The following is an 18,816-nucleotide window of genomic DNA, read 5'->3' as shown; positions in this document are numbered from 1 at the left end:
TAGCAAGACAGGAACACAGCCCCATCCATTAGCATAGAGGCTGCCTAAAATCATAATAAGGCCACAGACACACCAAAACACACCACCAGACATGGACCTGCCCACCAGAAAGACAAGGTCAAGCCTCATCCATCAGAACACAGACACTAGTCCCCTCCACCAGGAAACCTACACAACCCACTGAACAAACCTTAGCCACTGGGGACAGACACCAAAAACAATGGAAACTACGAACCTGCAGCCTGTGAAAAGGAGACCCCAAACACAGTAAATTAAGCAAAATGAGAAGACAGAAAAACTCACAGCAGATGAAGGAGCAAGGTAAAAACCCACCAGACCTAACAAATGAAGAGGAAATAGGCAGTCTACCTGAAAAAGAATTCAGAATAATGATAGTAAAGATGATCCAAAATCTTGGAAATAGAATAGAGAAAATGAAAGAAACATTTAAAAATACAGTAGAAGAATTAAAGAGGAAACAAGCAAAGATGAACAACACAATAAATGAAATTAAAAATACTCTAGAAGGGATAAATAGCAGAGTAACTGAGGCAGAAGAACGGATAAGTGACCAGGAAGATAAAATAGTGGAAATAACTACTGCAGAGCAGAATAAAGAAAAAAGAATGAAAAGAACTGAGGACAGTCTCAAAGACCTCTGGGACAACAATAAATGCACCAACATTCGAATTATAGGGGTCCCAGAAGAAGAAGAGAAAAAGAAAGGGACTGAGAAAATATTTGAAGAGATTATAGTTGAAAACCTCCCTAACATGGGAGAGGAAATAGTTAATCAAGTCCAGGAAGACAGAGAGTCCCATACAGGATAAATCCAAGTAGAAACACGCCAAGACACATATTAATCAAACTCTCAAAAATTAAATACAAAGAAAACATATTAAAAGCAGCAAGGGAAAAACAACAAATAACACACAAGGGAATCCCCATAAGGTTAACAGCTGATCTTTCAGCAGAAGCTCTGCAAGCCAGAAGGGAGTGGCAGGACATACTTAAAGAGATGAAGGAGAAACATCTACAACCAAGATTACTCTACCCAGAAAGGATCTCATTCAGATTTGATGGATAAATTAAAACTTTTACAGACAAGCAAAAGCTGAGAGAGTTCAGCACCACCAAACCAGCATTACAACAAATGCTAAAGGAACTTCTCTAGGCAAGAAACACAAGAGAAAGAAAAGACCTACAATAACAAACCCAAAACAATTAAGAAAATGGCAATAAGAACATACATATCAATAATTAGCCTAAATGTAAATGGATTAAGTGCTCCAGACAAAAGATACAGACTGGCTTAATGGATACAAAAACAAGACCCGTATATATGCTGTCTACAAGAGACCCTCTTCAGACCTAGGGACACATACAGACTGAAACTGAGGGGATGGAAAAAGATATTCCATGCAAATGGAAATCAAAAGAAAGCTGGAGTAGCAATTCTCATATCAGACAAAATAGACTTTAAAATAAAGACTATTACAAGAGATAAAGAAGCACACTACATAATGATCAAGGGATCAATCCAAGAAGAAGATATAACAATTGTAAGTATTTATGCACCCAACATAGGAGCACCTCAATACATAAGGCAAATACTAACAGCCATAAAAGGGGAAATCGACAGTAACACAATCATAGTAGGGGACTTTAACACCCCACTTTCACCAATGGACAGATCATCCAAAATGAAAATAAATAAGGAGACACAAGCTTTAAATGATACATTAAACAAGATCAACTTAATTGGTATTTATAGGACATTCCCTCCAAAAAAAACAGGATACACATTCTTCTCAAGTGGTCATGGAACATTCTCCAGGATAGATCATATCTTGGGTCACAAATCAAGCCTTGATAAATTTAAGAAAATTGAAATTGTATCAAGTATCTTTTCCGACCACAATGCTATGAGACTAGATATCAATTACAGGAAAAGATCTGTAAAAAACACAAACACATGGAGGCTAAGGAATACAATACTAAATAACGAAGTGATCACTGAAGAAATCAAAGAGGAAATCAAAAAATTCCTAGAAACAGATGACAATGGAGACACGACGACCCAAAACCTATGGGATGCAGCAAAAGCAGTTTTAAAGGGAAGTTTATAGCAATACAATCCTACCTTAAGAAACAGGAAACATCTCAAATAAACAACCTAACCTTCCACCTAAAACAATTAGAGAAAGAAGAACAAAAAAACCCCAAAGTTAGCAGAAGGAAAAAAATCATAAAGATCAGATCAGAAATAAATGAAAAAGAAATGAAGGAAACCATAGCAAAGATTAATAAAACTAAAAGCTGGTTCTTTGAGAAGATAAATAAAATTGATAAACCATTAGCCAGACTCATCAAGAAAAAAAGGGAGACGACTCAAATCAATAGAATTAGAAATGAAAAAGGAGAAGTAACACCTGACACTGCAGAAATACAAGGGATCATGAGAGATTACTAAAAGCAACTATATGCCAATAAAATGGACAACCTGGAAGAAATGGACAAATTCTTAGAAATGCACAACCTGCCTAGACTGAACCAGGAAGAAAGAGAAAATATGAACAGACCAATCACAAGCACTTAAATTGAAACTGTGATTAAAAATCTTCCAAAAAACAAAAGCCCAGGACCAGATGGCTTCACAGGCGAATTCTATTAAACATTTAGGGAAGAGCTAACACCTATCCTTCTCAAACTCTTCCAAAATATTGCAGAGGGAGGAACACTCCCAAACTCATTCTACGAGGCCACCATCACCCTGATACCAAAACCAGACAAAGATGTAACAAAGAAAGAAAACTACAGGCCAGTATCACTGATGAACATAAATGCAAAAATCCTCAAGAAAATACTAGCAAACAGAATCCAACAGCACATTAAAAGGATCATACATCATGATCAAGTGGGGTTTATTCCAGGAATGCAAGGATTCTTCAATATACGCAAATCAATCAATGTGATACACCATATTAACAAATTGAAGGAGAAAAACCATATGATCATCGCAATAGATGCAGAGAAAGCTTTCGACAAAATTCAACACCCATTTATGATAAAAGCCCTGCAGAAAGTAGGCATAGAGGGAACTTTCCTCAACATAATAAAGGCCATATATGACAAACCCTCAGCCAACATCATCCTCAATGGTGAAAAACTGAAACCATTTCCACTAAGATCAGGAACAAGACAAGGTTGCCCACTCTCACCACTATTATTCAACATAGTTTTGGAAGTTTTAGCCACAGCAATCAGAGAAGAAAGATAAATAAAAGGAATCCAAATCGGAAAAGAAGAAGTAAAGCTGTCACAGTTTGCAGATGACATGATACTATACATAGAGAAGCCTAAAGATGCTACCAGAAAACTACTAGAGCTAATCAATGAATTTTGTAAAGTAGCAGGATACAAAATTAATGCACAGAAATCTCTGACATTCCTATACACTAATGATGAAAAATCTGAAAGTGAAATTAAAAAAACACTCCTATTTACCATGGCAACAAAAAGAATAAAATATCTAGGAATACACCTACCTAAGGAGACAAAAGACCTGTATGCAGAAAATTATGACTCTGATGAAAGAAGTTAAAGATGATACAAATAGATGGAGAGATATACCATGTTCTTGGATTGGAAGAATCAATGTTGTGAAAATGTCTCTACTACCCAAAGCAATCTACAGATTCAACGCAATCCCTATAAAACAATCCCTGGCATTTTTCACAGAACTAGAACAAAAAATTTCACAATTTGTATGGAAACACAAAAGACCCTGAATAGCCAAAGCAATCTTGAGAACGATAAATGGAGCTGGAGGAATCAGGCTCCCTGACTACAGACTATACTACAAAGCTACAGTAATCAAGACAGTATGGTACTGGCACAAAAACAGAAATATAGATCAATGGAACAGGATAGAAAGCCCAGAGATAAACCCAGGCACATATGGTCACCTTATCTTTGATAAAGGAGGCAGGAATGTACAGTGGAGAAAAGACAGCCTCTTCAATAAGTGGTGCTGGGAAAACTGGACAGGTACATGTAAAAGTATGAAATTGGAACACTCCCTAACACCATACACAAAAATAAACTCAAAATGGATTAAAGATCTAAATGTAAGGCCAGACACTATCAAACTCTTAGAGGAAAACACAGGCAGAACACTCTATGACATAAATCACAGCAAGATCCTTTTTGACCCACCTCCTAGAGAAATGGAAATAAAAACAAAATAAACAAATGGGATCTAATGAAACTTAAAAGCTTTTGCACAGCAAAGGAAACCATAAACAAGACCAAAAGACAGCCCTCAGAATGGGAGAAAATATTTGCAAATGTAGCAACTGACAAAGGATTAATCTCCAAAATTTATAAGCAACTCATGCAGCTCAATAACAAAAAAACAAACAACCCAATCCTAAAATAGGCAGAAGACCTAAATAGACATTTCTCCAAAGAAGATATACAGATTGCCAACAAACACATGAAAGAATGCTCAACATCATTAATCCTTAGAGAAATGCAAATCAAAACTACAATGAGATATCATCTCACACCAGTCAGAATGGTCATCAACAAAAAATCTAGAAACAATAAATGCTGAAGAGGTTGTGGAGAAAAGGGAACACTCTTGCACTGTTGGTGGGAATGTAAATTGATACAGCCACTATGGAGAACAGTATGGAGGTTCCTTCAAAAACTACAGATAGAACTACCATACGACCCAGCAATCCCACTACTGGGCATGTACCCTGAGGAAACCATAATTCAAAATAGTCATGTACCAAAATGTTCATTGCAGCTCTATTTACAATAGCCGGGACATGGAAGCAACCTTAGTGTCCATCAACAGATGAATGGATAAAGAAGATGTGGCACATATATACAATGGAATATTACTCAGGCATAAAAAGGAACGAAACTGAGTTATTTGTAGTGAGGTGGATGGACCTGGAGACTGTCATACAGAGTGAAGTAAGTCAGAAAGAGAAAAACAAATACTGTATGCTAACACATATATATGGAATCTAAAAAAAAAAAGAAAAAAAAATGGTCAGAAGAACCTAGGGGCAAGACGGGAATAAAGATGCAGACCTACTAGAGAATGGACTTGAGGATATGGGGAGGGGGAAGGGTAAGCTGGGACTAAGTGAGAGGGTGGCATGGACATATATACACTACCAGACGTAAAATAGATAGCTAGTTGGAAGCAGCCGCATAGCAGAGGGAGATCAGCTTGGTGCTTTGTGACCACTGAGAGGGGTGGGATAGGGAGGGTGGGAGGGAGGGAGATGCAAGAGGGAAGAGATATGGGGACATATGTATATGTATAAGTGATTCACTTTGTTATAAAGCAGAAACTAACACACCATTGTAAAGCAATTATACTCTAATAAAGATGTTAAAAAAAAAAAGGAAATGAAATTGAGTTATTTGTAGTGAGATGGATGGACCTAGAGTCTGTCATACAGAGTGAAGTAAGTCAGAAAGAGAAAAACAAATACCGTATGCTAACACATATATGTGGAATCTAAGAAGAAAAAAAAAAAGGTCATGAAGAACCTAAGGGTAAGACAGGAAGAAAGACACAGACCTACTAGAGGATGGACTTGAGGATATGGGGAGGGGGAAGGGTAAGCTGTGACAAAGTGAGAGAGTGGCATGGACATATATACACTACCAAACGTAAAATAGATAGCTAGTGGGAAGCAGCCGCATAGCACAGGGAGATCAGCTCGGTGCTTTGTGACCACCCAGAGGGGTGGGATAGGGAGAGTGGGTGGGAGGGAGATGCAAGAGGTAAGAGATATGGGAACATATGTATATGTATAACTGATTCACTTTGTTATAAAGCAGAAACTAACACACCATTGTAAAGCAATTATACTCTAATAAAGTTGTTAAAAAAAAATCACCCAAACCAGAATATAGTTGCAAAATAAGATATGTAACTAAGGAAGAAACATCTTACTGCAAGAGGGTATAGCATGGTTTCCCTGGTGGTGCAGTGGTTAAGGATCTGCCTGCCAACGCAGGGGACATGGGTTCCAGCCCTGGTCTGGGAAGATCCCACATGCTGCAGAACAACTAAGCCTGTGTGCCACAACTGCTGAGCCTGTTATCTATAGCCCGCAAGCCACAACTACTGTGCCCAGGTGCCACAACTACCGAAGCCTGCGTGCCTAGAGCCCGTGTTCCTCAACAAGAGAAGCCACTGCCATGAGAAGCCCGCGCACCACAACAAAGAGTAGCCCCTGTTCACCGCAACTAGAGAAAGCCCGCGTGCAGCAACAAAGACCCAGTGCAGCCAAAAGTAAATAAATAAAATAAATAAGTTTATTAAAAAAAATAAAGAGAGGGTATATCAAAGGAACCTGACCTAGATTTGTACATTGTTTCATGGATCTTTATCATATCCCTGGATACCAGGCATAATGATGTTCATCTGTCTTCCCACACATTCCAGCAGCACTTTGGACCAAAGAGGTTTTCAACCAATGTTTATTTTAAAAAACTTTTTATTTTGAAATGATTTTAGACTTACAGACAATTTGCAAAAATTGCACAGTGAGTTCCTGTATTACCTTGACTCAGCTTCCTCTAATGTTTACATCTTATATAACTATAGTACATTATCAAAATCAGGAAAATAATAATGGCACAATATTACTAACAGCTGTAACTAATTAACATAACTAAGGTTTTATTTTTTTCCATTATTAAAAGCAAAGTACTCTGAAAATTTTTGAATGAGTAATAATTTAAACAATGAATTTCTTTTTCTCACCCCTGACCTCCAACCATTCAGTCTCCACCCCCAACCCCCTAAGCAGTAATCATTTTTATAGTTGCTTGTGTATTCATCCAAAGTTTTTTTATATAAATATAAGCAACACGAATATATATTCTTACTTCCTCCTCTTTCTTATACAAAAGGAAGCACACCATACACACTTTTTTCCACCTTTTTTTTTTTCACTATACCTATCTTGGTGATCTTTTCATATCAGTACAGAGATAACCCACTTGTTCTTTTGTAAAGTCCCATAGTGTTCCATTGTATGGATGTACTATAGATTATTTAACTAGCCTCTCTTGATAGGTATTTGTGTGGTTTCCAATCCTTTCCTATTGTAATCCATGCGGCAATAAAAATCTTATAAACATATCAGTCTGCACTTATGGGGATATATCTTCAGGATATTCACTCCCCCAAGTGATATTGCTAGGTCAAATGATATATGCATTTGTAATTGTCAAACTGCCTTTCCACCAGCCATTTTCCTCAGAACCTTTCTAATAGAATATATTATCAAACTTTTGGATCTTTACTAAAATGATAGGCAAAAAATGGTATTTCAGTATAATTATAGTCACATTTCTCTCATAATAATGAAGGAAGGTTAACATATTTTTATATGTTTAAGAGCCATTCGAATTTCCTTTTCAATGAACTGTCAGTTCATCTAATTTGCCCATTCTTTTATTGAATTGTTGATCATTTACTTCACGATTATGAAGAATTTTTATATATTAAGGAATATTAACCTATAGTTTCCCACCTAAAGAAAAGTATTGTTAATATTTTGGCATACGTATTTCCATCATATATGTATACTTTAGAAAAAGGATAGTTGTGATCCTTCAGCATTACAGTTTTCTATTTTCCTATTTTCCACTTGATTGATGCTTGCTTTACAATGCTGTTAGTGTGGCACAAATCAGTTAGATTTTATCAGAATCGCCATAATTTGATACTGATGGTAAGTCCTCTCAATGATTTGGCCCTGAGTGCTTAACTACAGGTTTTCTGCTTTTGAATTTTTACAGAGGAGGCTCTTCCTCAGCAAACCAGAACGGCCTAGGAAGATACACTTAATGGTTAATCACTGCCATCTGCTGGTAAAGATGGAGAATTTCATCCAGTGACTTTCCCCTGTGGCGTGGATATTTTATTGTTTTTGAAAACATATTTTTAAAAATTCCAGAAAATTTGGGTGCATGATAATCTTAAATAAAATGACAGAAATAGGAACAAAGATTAAGGAACCTTAGGAGTTTAGTCAAAACATATTTTTCTTCGAAACACTAATTCAAAAAGGTGCATACACCTCAATGTTCATAGCAGCGTTATTTACAATAACCAAAACATGGAAACAACCGAAGTGTCCATCAACAGATGAATGGATAAAGATGTGGTATAGATATACAATGGAATACTACTCAGACATAAAAAAGAATGAATTTTTGCCATTTGCAGCAGCATGGATGCACTTGGAGGGTATTATGCTTAGTGAAATAAGTCAGAGAAAGATAAATACTGTATGATATCACTTATACGTGGAATCTAAAAAGTACAACAAACTAGTGAATATAACATAAAAGAAGCAGTCTCACAGATATAGAGAATACAACTAGTGGTTACCAGTGGGGGGAGAGGGAGGGGGAAGGGCAATATAGGGGCAGGGGAGTGGGAGGTACAAACTATTGGGTATCAGATAGGCTCAAGGATGTATTGTACAATACGAGGAATATAGCCAATATTTTGCAATAACTGTAAATGGAAAGTAACCTTTAAATATTGTATAAAAATAAAAAGTAAAAAAATAAAATAAAATAAAGGTTAAAAAAGCTGCAAAATAATATTCCCCTTCCACTTACTAAGATTCCTTTAGTGTTTCTAACCAATTAATATTATTTTCCTAAGCAGAATATTGGACTGTTGAAAAAAACTAATCTCAGTAAAAGATATTATTTCTACCTTGCTGATTTCCAGTTCACTTTACATAACTGGTTGTCATGAACAAATTAATTTCATGAATTGGATAAGTGACACAACATAAGGTTTTAACTATGCAAATATTCATAAAACTGTGACTAATTTTTTACTGATAAGGTAGAATAATGTACATATCCAAAGATAATGCAGACTGAAAATGTAGCAACGGTCTGGAGATTATCACAATTTGCACAGTGCCATCTGTAGTGGAGTGCTTGATAACATTTAACTGTTTGAAGATGATATTAACAACTTCTAGTGAGAAATTACTTAAAAAATATAATATTCTCAGGTATCAGTAAAGAATAATTATTGGATATTATTTTCATTTATTATCTAGGAAGAATAATCTCCTGGATTTGGTAAATTGATAATTTAAAGCTTATCTCATTATCTCCTCCTGCTTTCAATTCATTCTATTTGAAAACACAATAAATCCAGCAATTTGCTAAGTTTGTGATTATAATGCCAAATTTAGAAGATCTTATTTTTAGTCAAAGTATTCTTCCTTTTCAGTGAGCACATCTCAATATTTGTTGCCTCCACTATATGGTTCATTATATGCTCTTTAAGTCATACCAGTATTTATTTCTTTGCTCTTCGGACTATGCCAGTTACCTGGGTCTCTATCAAATGTAGGGGTGTTTTTTTTTTTTTTTCTCTTGACATAGTTGCTGTATATTTTCACGAGGTGAAAGTAGCTAAAACATGTTATATCCTGTGGCTGAATGTGGCTGAATCATGCCAGGTAACCTTGGTTTTAAAGGCAGATAAACTTAAAAATATATATTTATGATCAGAACAACAACTAAAAGTAAACAACAATAGCAATGGTGAATTCTCACAGGACTAAACTATGCAGCACACCTTCCTGCCAGAGATTCACAGAATATATTGGGACTTCTAATTATATGCTCATGCTAGGATTGTAACAGCTTTGAAAGCCACAAGCTATTCTTTGCTAAAAGTAAAAGTGGGTGGAGGTGAAGAAGAGGTAGCAAATACGTAGTCTTACCTCCACCCACTCAAATCTAATTGTTAAGTCAATTAGAAAAGATTAACGTTGACAATTCAAGAATGAACTCAGGCTCTGCTTATTAATTCCTGGTTCTCTGCGTGTGAGTTAGCTGAATAAAGAAAATAATGATGAATTTGCATGAAAAAGCATTATTCACTTCTGTGGAAACCTGACCTGGGCCTTAGCTTCTGAAAAGTCATCACACGCCAAAGTCAATATTTTAAATGTACAATCAGAGCACAGTGCATCTGGACACCCTTCTAAAAAGTTTAACTCAGTTGGAAAGTTTCCTAGTCCTCTATTAAATTGTTAACCTGCAGTCCACTTCTACTTCCTAATGCCCTAGACTTTGGGAAACCCTCAAGAAGAGAAGAATATGGTAGATTGAGACCAGGCATGGCAGTTCACTTGTGCCGTCCCCAGTAAAGGGAAATTTAGGAAATGTTCACAGCGATAAAGAGAAAGTGTCTACAGTGGAAGTATTTAGATAGATGTAACAGGAACAAAGCAGGTATTTAGCCATAGGAAGACTGAGACCAGGAAAAGGGAGAGTTACATTTATTGAATATAGCCTAAACGATGTGCATTGTACTTGGCCCTCCTCCTGAATTTTATCCACTATTAGAGCTTGTATAGCATTAAGTAAAAAAGGGATGATGAAAGGAGAGAAGGAGATTTGAAAAATAGGTGGGTAGCCAAAGTAACTACAGAGGCTAAGAATAAGTGAATACTTAGAAGAGGAAAAGCACCACCTCCCTGCTTGCTTTTCTAACTTATAGGATTCATCTACAAAATAATTGGTCACTTCAAGAGAACAACAGACAACTAAAACAATTTGACAGCCCTAGAGTTAGCCTTTCATAACATCAACATTATTCACCATAGTATATTCATCCAGAGTACCTTAAACTTCGTTTTTGAAAAATGTTTTAGATAGATAGATAGACACAGATATATTCAGAAGCACATAAATCCTATCCTTCATTCTCTAAGTCCCAATATTTAATTGTTCTGACTTCTAATAAAAATATATGACCACTATCATTCATTCATCCACCGTTTATCAACTTTTTATCTTAAGCTTTTCATGAGTTTTAATTTTAACTGGCCTTGATACTATTGAGAAGGTACCATATCAGGAATATAGGTAGAATTATACTGAGGCTTCTGTTCTTTAGTCTCAAAGTAGGTCTTCCTTAAAATATAGAGATCATAATTGGGCACATTCTAGGACTAAAAGATGATGCTGCAGTGTCTTACTAGCGATTTGTTTGATTTAAAACAATAAAAGCATTGCTGCTGCTTCTGATACTTGTGGTTGGGTATGACACTCAGACCTCTTACTTCAGAGCTATTCCTAAGGTACACTGAATTGAAGAGATCCACACAAGTCTTCTGTTTCAGAGGATCTGTGCTACTGAGAACATATTGTTAGATAAGAAGAGATTTTCAGCTAGTTCAAAAAAAAAAAAAAAGCCACATAGCTCTAATCCGTGTCCTGTTACCCATATCTTTCTAGCCCTCTTTTAGTGGCTTCCTTTTCCCCTTTGATATGTGTTTTAACTTTCCCCAAGGCTGCCTTTGATATATGTTTTAACTTGATTTTACCTGGAAACAAATGCTGGAGAAAAGAAGGAGAGAGCACTCCCAGTGTAATTTGCCCCAGGCCTGGCCTGTACTCTACTGATAAATAACTTGTCATCAACAATCCCATATTTGTACAATTTGATCTTCTGATCACACTTCATTTTGTTGTCTCTGACTACTTCTTTAATGTCCCAAAGTTTTTTTTTTGTTTCTCTAAGGCATTTCTCTCTTTGGTGTCTTCTGTAAACTTAGTTTACCTTACAAATGAATTTCAGTGTTTACCTGGCCTTGATCAGGTTGAGAAGGTCTCATAGCAGTATCAAAAGCATGTGCAGAATTATGCTGAGGTTGGAGTCCTGATAAACTCCTCTGTTCTCTGGCACAGTAAATTAAAAATATATATATAGTTAGGATAGAGAAGTAACTTAATTGGTTATAAATCACTTTTTAAAATAAACTCATTTTTGACAACACAGAATGAATGTTCCCATCTTAAGACTCCATTATTATATGTACCCGAGAGAATGCAATAATATTGGCTACTATTTGTTGAGTATTTTCCATGCTCAAAGTGTTTTACTTTACATTATCTGATTTTTCCCAACATTTTATTAGGAAAATTTTCAAACACACACCAAAATTGAATTTTATAGTGAATGCCCATGTACCTACCACCTCGATTTAATCGTTAACACTTTACTATACTTGCTTTTGCATATATCTATCCATCTATCCATCCTTCTATCCACCCATTAATCCATTATATTTTTGATGCAATTGAAAGTAAATTTCACACATCAGTTTATTTCACAAAATTACATTATCTTACTTGAGTAAGGCTTGCAAGATAAATATTATTAACTCCATTTTACAGATGAGAAACCTGAGGCTGAGAAATTTTAAGGAAATTCCCCAAGGCCGCACAGTCAGTGATTTATAGGGCAGGGATTTGAACCCCAGTCTGTCTTGCTCTATGCCCATACTTTTTCCACTACACTAAGGAATCTTCCAGAGTATATATAGAAACACTCTGTCAATTCACAATTGAGGGAATGGCAGAAGGGAAAAAAAGGAGCTCAAACTAAATTATATTTTAACTGAAGAAAAATAAGGCAGATTAATTCTTTACCCAAAAAAACCTATAAATAAGTCTAAATGCTTATAAACACTACTACTATTCTAATTTATAATCAAGCTTTTTGTTTTGCTTTTGCTTCTCAATGCAATTTTCCATTAATTATTTAATTTGATTCTCACAACTATGGAGAAGTAGGATATGTATACCCAACTCTTCATTTATAAAGGACGAAACAGGGGCTAAGTGATCCTCTCAAAGTCATAGACAAGTAGTAGAAGAGAGAGGGTTGGAATACAAATCCAGTGTTCTAGAAAGCTTTGGAGTAGGAAAACTATGGAGAATACTTAAAAGGTGACTTGTTTATGGGTATGATTTCTAATTAAAATGATTCTTTAAAATCTCAGGAGGTTTCCAACCTAATTCTATTCTTAGAAGTGTGAGGCTGACAGTACAAGCCACTTCCAATTTTAAAGTAATATTTCAAACTATCCTCATACTGCATAGAGGGTAACATTATCTTGTCACTGGAGAATGATACTTCAAAGTAGATGCTAATTTGAATTAGCTGATATAAAATTGGTGAGATTTTACCCTACTGGTATTTACCTTTCATATTTCTATCATTTAGAGGCAGTGCAAAATATAAAGGGTACTATTTGCTTTTAAGCAAAGAAACAAAAGGAAAGCAACAGGGCTTTACAGCTTTCAGGGCACTGTTTTATCTCATTAGAGTCCATTAGTGTAGCATGGGGATTAAGAGTTTAAGCCTGGGAGTCAGATTGCCTGGGTATAGACTTAGCCCTGTAACCTCAGCCAAGTTATTTGACCTCTCTGTGCCTTAGTAATCGCATCTGTACTTTATAGGGTTCTTGTGAGGATTACATGAGTCAATAGGTATGAAACATTTATAATTCAGCCTGATACATATAATAAGCTGTCTGTAAATGATTGTTGTTTTCAGTATCAATCTCACCATCTCTGTGAGATGTGTAGGTCAGATTATAGCAATCTCTATAGCTGAGAAAATTGAAGCCCAGTGAAGTGATGAGATTTGCCCAAGACAGAGTCAGATTACAGTCAAGCCTATTGGATGCTGGGGGTTGAGGTAAATAGGAGGTACTGGTACAGCTGTCCCCCTTCCCCTGCCTCAACTCTTAGGACAGTATGTGTGGTGCATACAAATAGCACCTTGGTGGAAGGAAGGCACTGAAGTAGAACAATTCTTTAGTGAATTACACTTGGCTCACTGGGTTTTTATCTGAGGAAGGGGCTTTCCAGTTTTTGTTGTATCCAAATCCTGAACAAAATGTATTTAGTTATCCTGACTTTTGTTCAAATTTAATTAAATGTTGATGAATATGGAAGAGAATATATCAGCTGTATGCATGATAAATGATATCCATTATTTCTTGAATCATTTACTGATCTCACAAGCGATTTCCCATCATTCTCAGAGGTATTTAGAAATTTCTTACCGGTGATCATTTGTATTCTTCTTTGACTTCTTTTTACAGTAGTGGATAGTCTGGATTGTTACACCAACTAGTAAAGCCAGTCCTATTCCAGGCAATGCTGCTACTAAAATCAGGTCCAGAGTATTCCAGAGCTGGTCACATTTGGTCCCCATGTACCAATAATTTCCCCACCGACCTCTGAAATTTGGACATCTTGATAGAGATAATAAAAATAGAAAAAGCTCACAAATTAGAGAAACAAAAACAAATTGTTTCCCCTGAAAGAATCCAATCTTTCATTGTTACTAAACCATAAGGTTTCCCTTTAAGGCCCTCAAGAGATTTCTATTGTCCTATTTTACCACTTGAGCAAACATGCTAAAATGTACAGGTTTGAACACATTGAGTTAGCATGCAGAATGTGGTCAGGATTTCCCAACCATTGGCTAATGAAGATGTGGCACTTAGAAGTGATAAAAAAAAGTCTCACCCAGAATGGCTGTCTCAAGACTGCTTTTAAAACTATCCACATTTTGCCCATTGCTCATGCCTCTATTCACTCTGGCTACTTCAGTTCTATGACTACTATGAAAAGAGTTTGAAGTGGCCTAATTTACTAGTTCTGCAACTGCAGCTGGGTGCTCCCTTCACCAACTCCTACAGTGATGAATGCAGGTTAACAGCCTGACTATGCCACTCAACAGCAAATACAAGAAGAAACATGAGAAGGTGAGAATAGACTGTCTGCCAGCAAAATCTGCCTGTTTCCATCTTTCCCATGACTCCAGATCTTCCTCCTCTATTTTAAAGAAATAAATGACTCATATATAAACTTCTTGTGTTTTTATAAAGCCTGACACTTTGCCAGATAATCTGAGTGTGGTTCTCTGGTGCCTAGATTGAACTGGCATAGCACACACCCACATAGAAATGTCTATGGGTTTTTGGAGAGGAAAAATGTGACTTCTCACCATCCTCAATTAGAGTGACTAATGGTGAGGTTAGTTCATGTAGTGTCTTTAGAGATTAGTTCATTATCTCCTGTAGAATTGATAAAGGATTACCCAGTTGAACAGTAAATATCAGATCCTAAGTAAACTAAACCTGGTTTGTATTGTTCCAATACATTGAGTACTGTCATGGATGACATGAAGGAATTGATTAGATGATTACTATAATCTTTTATAGCTCTGATAGTCTAGGCTTCTATAATAAAGTGCAGCTACCAGCTTCAAATAGGTAGTAATCTACTCAATAGGACTTGGCTTCTAATATGTAATATAATGTAATTCATTTAAGGAAGTTAAAATATGTTTGAAAAATATGTCTTATAAACTCTCACGGATTTCTTCCTAGAAAAAAAGACTTTTTCAAGAGTGTATTTCTTGTTTAGTTTAGGATTGAATTGCAAAAGGAATTATATATAAAACAGTAACAGTTCATTCATTTATTCAACAACATTTATTGGGTTCCTACCATGTACCAAGTACTGTGCCAGGCATTTAAGATAGACCAGTAAATAAAACAAAGATCCAAGTCCTCAAGCAGCTTAAAATGTAGGAAAGGAAGACAGACAACAAAAATAAGCATTATTAGTAAATTATCTAGAATGTTTAAAGGCGATAAGTGCTAAGGAATAAAGAAAAAGTAGAGCAGGGTAAGGGGGATTAGCAATTTGGGGGGGGCAGGATAGTGGGACAGGTTGCAGTGATATAATAGGTTAGTAAAGGGCAGGCCTTATTGAGAAGATAATATTTGAAGAAAGACTGAAGGAGGTGAGGGCGTTAGACACAGGTTTATTTGGGGAGAAGAGCATTCCAAGAAGCAGGAACAGCAAGTACAAAGGTTCTAAAGCAGGATGGAATGTGCCTACATGTCTGAGGATCACAGGAAAATCAGTGTGGCTGAAGCAGAGTAAGGGAGTAGGGTAGAAAATAAGGCCAAAGAAAGAAGGAGACCAGATCACAGAAGTCCTTATAGGTCATTGTAAGGACTTTAAGTTTTATACTGAGTGAAATGAGGAATAGTTACAGGATTTTGAGGAGTGACATGATCTAGGTTGTTTTACAAGGATCACTCTGTTTTCTACAGTATTGAAAAACAGACTATAGGGGACAAAGGTAGAAACAGGGAGAAAGGTCACAAAGCCATTCAGTAATCTAGGTAAGAGATGACCATAGTAGTTTAGACCAGAATGATAACAGTGGGGGTGAGGATAAAAGATGGTTGATTTCTGCTTATCTTTTTAAAGGTAGAACCAACAGGATTTCCTGATAGACAAGAAGGAGAGTGTGCAAGAAAAAGAGGACTGAAGGATGACTTTAAGTTTTTTGGCCTAAGCAAATGAAAGGATGGAGTTGCCATCAACTGAGATGGGAAAGACTGTGTAGAAAGAATATTTTGGGGTGGGGGTGATGGGAGTTGGTGAGTTCAATTTTGTACTTGCTGATTTTGAAAGGAGTATTAGATAACCAAGTAGAAATGTTGAGTAGGCAGTTATACCTCTAAGTCTGGAGGTATGAATTTTCCTAGTTGGATGGTATTTAAAGACATGAGACTGGATGACATCACCAAGGGAGGAGGTACAGATGAAGAGGATGAAGGACTAAGTCCTCGGACACTCCAACATTAAGTAGGTGGGGACAAGAGAAGAGATTAGCAACAGTAATTCAGAAGTGGGCAGTGAAGCAGAAGAAAAAAAATAAAAACAGGAGAGAGGGATATCCTGGAAGCTAAGTGAAAATTCAAGGAAGAGAGAGTTATCAACTGTGTTAATTGCTGCTGTTGGGTAAAGTAAGATGAAGACTGAAAATTGACCATTGGGCTTAACATCATATTGGCTAGGGAGAAGAAATGAACTGACTTTGCAGGAGCACATTTCTGAACCAGTTACTTTACGAGGAATTTTAAGTATTTTATCTTACTTAATTCTCATAGCAATCCTGGGAGGTATGTAATTTTTTTCTATCATAAATGGAAAATAAAGCCGTTATATAAAAATACACTTAAAATATAGTTTAGATTTTTTTCCTCAGAAACCAGTAAGTATGTGAGAAATGTGAACATTGGTTGAGAGATACATTAACTGTTCCAAGTGAAAATAGTCAAACTCATAGAAGCAGAGAATAGAATAGTGGTTTTCAGGGGCTGGGGGGGGAGGGGGAAATAGGGAATTATTTCTCAATGGGTATGAAGTTTCAGTTGTGCATGATGAGTAAGTTCTAGAGTCTGTTGTACAACATAGTACCTATAGTTTACAATACGGAATTGTGCAATTTAAAATATATTAAGAGGATAGGGGATTGGAGACAAGGTGGTGGAGAAGGACCTTGAGCTCACCTCCTCTCACAAACACACCAAAATCACAACTAATTGCTGAACAACCATCGATTAAAAAGATTGGAACCTACCAAAAAAGATATTCTGTTAATACATCCAAAGACATAAAGAAGAAACCACAACAAGATAGTAGGAAGGGTGCACTTGGGATATAATCAAATCCCATACAACCTGGCTGGGCGACTCACAAACTGGAGAATAATGATATTGCAGAAGTTCTTCCACAGGAGTGAGAGCTCTGAGCACCACATCAGGCTCCCCAGCTTAGGGGTCCAGCATCAGGAGGAAGAGCCCCCAGAGCATTTAGCTTTGAAGGTTAGCGGGGCTTCATTGCAGGAGCTCCACAGGACTGGGGGAAACAGAGACTCCACTCTTAGAGGGTGCACACAAGGTCTATCACACACTGAGACCCAGGCAAAAGCACTGACTTCATAGGAGCCAGCAGGTTGGCTTGACCTACCTGCTGGTCTTGGAGGGTCTCCTGGGGAGGTTAGTGGTAGTGGTGGCTCTCTCTGGGGTCATAAGAAGTGGTGGACATATTGGTGACTGTTCATCTATATGAACTCTTGCTGGGGGTTGACAGCAAGACCCTTGCTCGAGTCATTAGCACCAAGACCTGGCCCCACCAAACAGCTTGTAGGCTCCAGCTGGGACACCTCAGGCCAAACAACCAACAGGGTGGGAACAAAGCCCCGCTTGTCAGCAGAGAGGCAGCCCAAAGACTTCCTCACTCCACAACTACCTCTAGACACTTCCCTTGGCACAGCCCTGCTCACCAGAGGGTCAAGACCCAGATCCACCCACCAGGGGGCAGACACCAGAAGCAAGAAAACTGTCATATCAGAACCTGTGGAACTGAGTCTGCAAACATGGGTCAGAACTTATCCTAGGACCAGCTGGTCCCTGACCCTTGGGTGACAAGAGGAGAGTGTACTGCTTGGACACATAGGACATCCCCTACAGAGGGCCAATTCTCCAAGGTCAAGAAACGTAACTAACTTACTACATACATAAAAACACAAATAGAATTTATAAAAAGTGAGACAGCAAAGGAATATGTTCCAGATGAAGGAACAAGATAAAACCCCAGAAGAACAACTAAGTGACATGGAGATAGGTAATGTACCCGAGAAAGAGTTCAGAGTAATGATTGTAAAGATGATCCAAGAACTCAGGAAAAGAATGGATACACAGAGCGAGAAGTTACAAGATGTTTTTAAAAAAGAGTTAAAATATTTTAAGAGGGTGGATCTCGTGTTGTGTTCTTATTTAAAAAAGAAAAAAAAAAGAGGCACGGTGGGGGGGAAGCAAGCAAGGAAGAAAGGAAAGATACCACAAAAGAACACAGGAAAATTTTTGGAGGTGATGGATATGTTTAGTGCCTTGGTTGTGGTGATGGTATCACTGGTGTATGCATATGTTCAAACTCATCCAGATGTAAACATTAAATGTGTGCAATTTTTGTATAGCAATTATACCTCAATAAAACAGCAATACCAAAAAAAAAGATTTGCATCCTGTTTAAATGTACTGAGGTACTGATTCT

The 18,816-nt window shown here is 37.0% G+C and overlaps 1 protein-coding gene across 1 annotated transcript in view; it reads right to left on the bottom strand.

Moving 5' to 3' along the window:
- The window catches only part of LOC309620788 (uncharacterized protein), a 67,687-nt gene that overhangs the window by 41,315 nt on the left and 7,556 nt on the right, over nucleotides 1-18,816 (bottom strand). Inside the window, exons 3-4 of the mRNA XM_082377655.1 lie at nucleotides 13,953-14,144; nucleotides 11,682-11,775 (exon numbers count right to left, since the gene is read on the bottom strand). Coding sequence (XP_082233781.1) covers nucleotides 11,682-11,775; nucleotides 13,953-14,144 — 286 coding nt within the window. The remainder of the gene's footprint in view (nucleotides 1-11,681; nucleotides 11,776-13,952; nucleotides 14,145-18,816) is intronic.

This window comes from Balaenoptera borealis (genome assembly GCF_965194805.1).
Source record: "Balaenoptera borealis genome assembly, chromosome: X".
Classification (NCBI taxonomy): domain Eukaryota; kingdom Metazoa; phylum Chordata; class Mammalia; order Artiodactyla; family Balaenopteridae; genus Balaenoptera; species Balaenoptera borealis.
The sequence above is the reverse complement of the archived record's forward strand: the minus strand, read 5'-3'. Positions and strand labels throughout refer to the sequence as shown.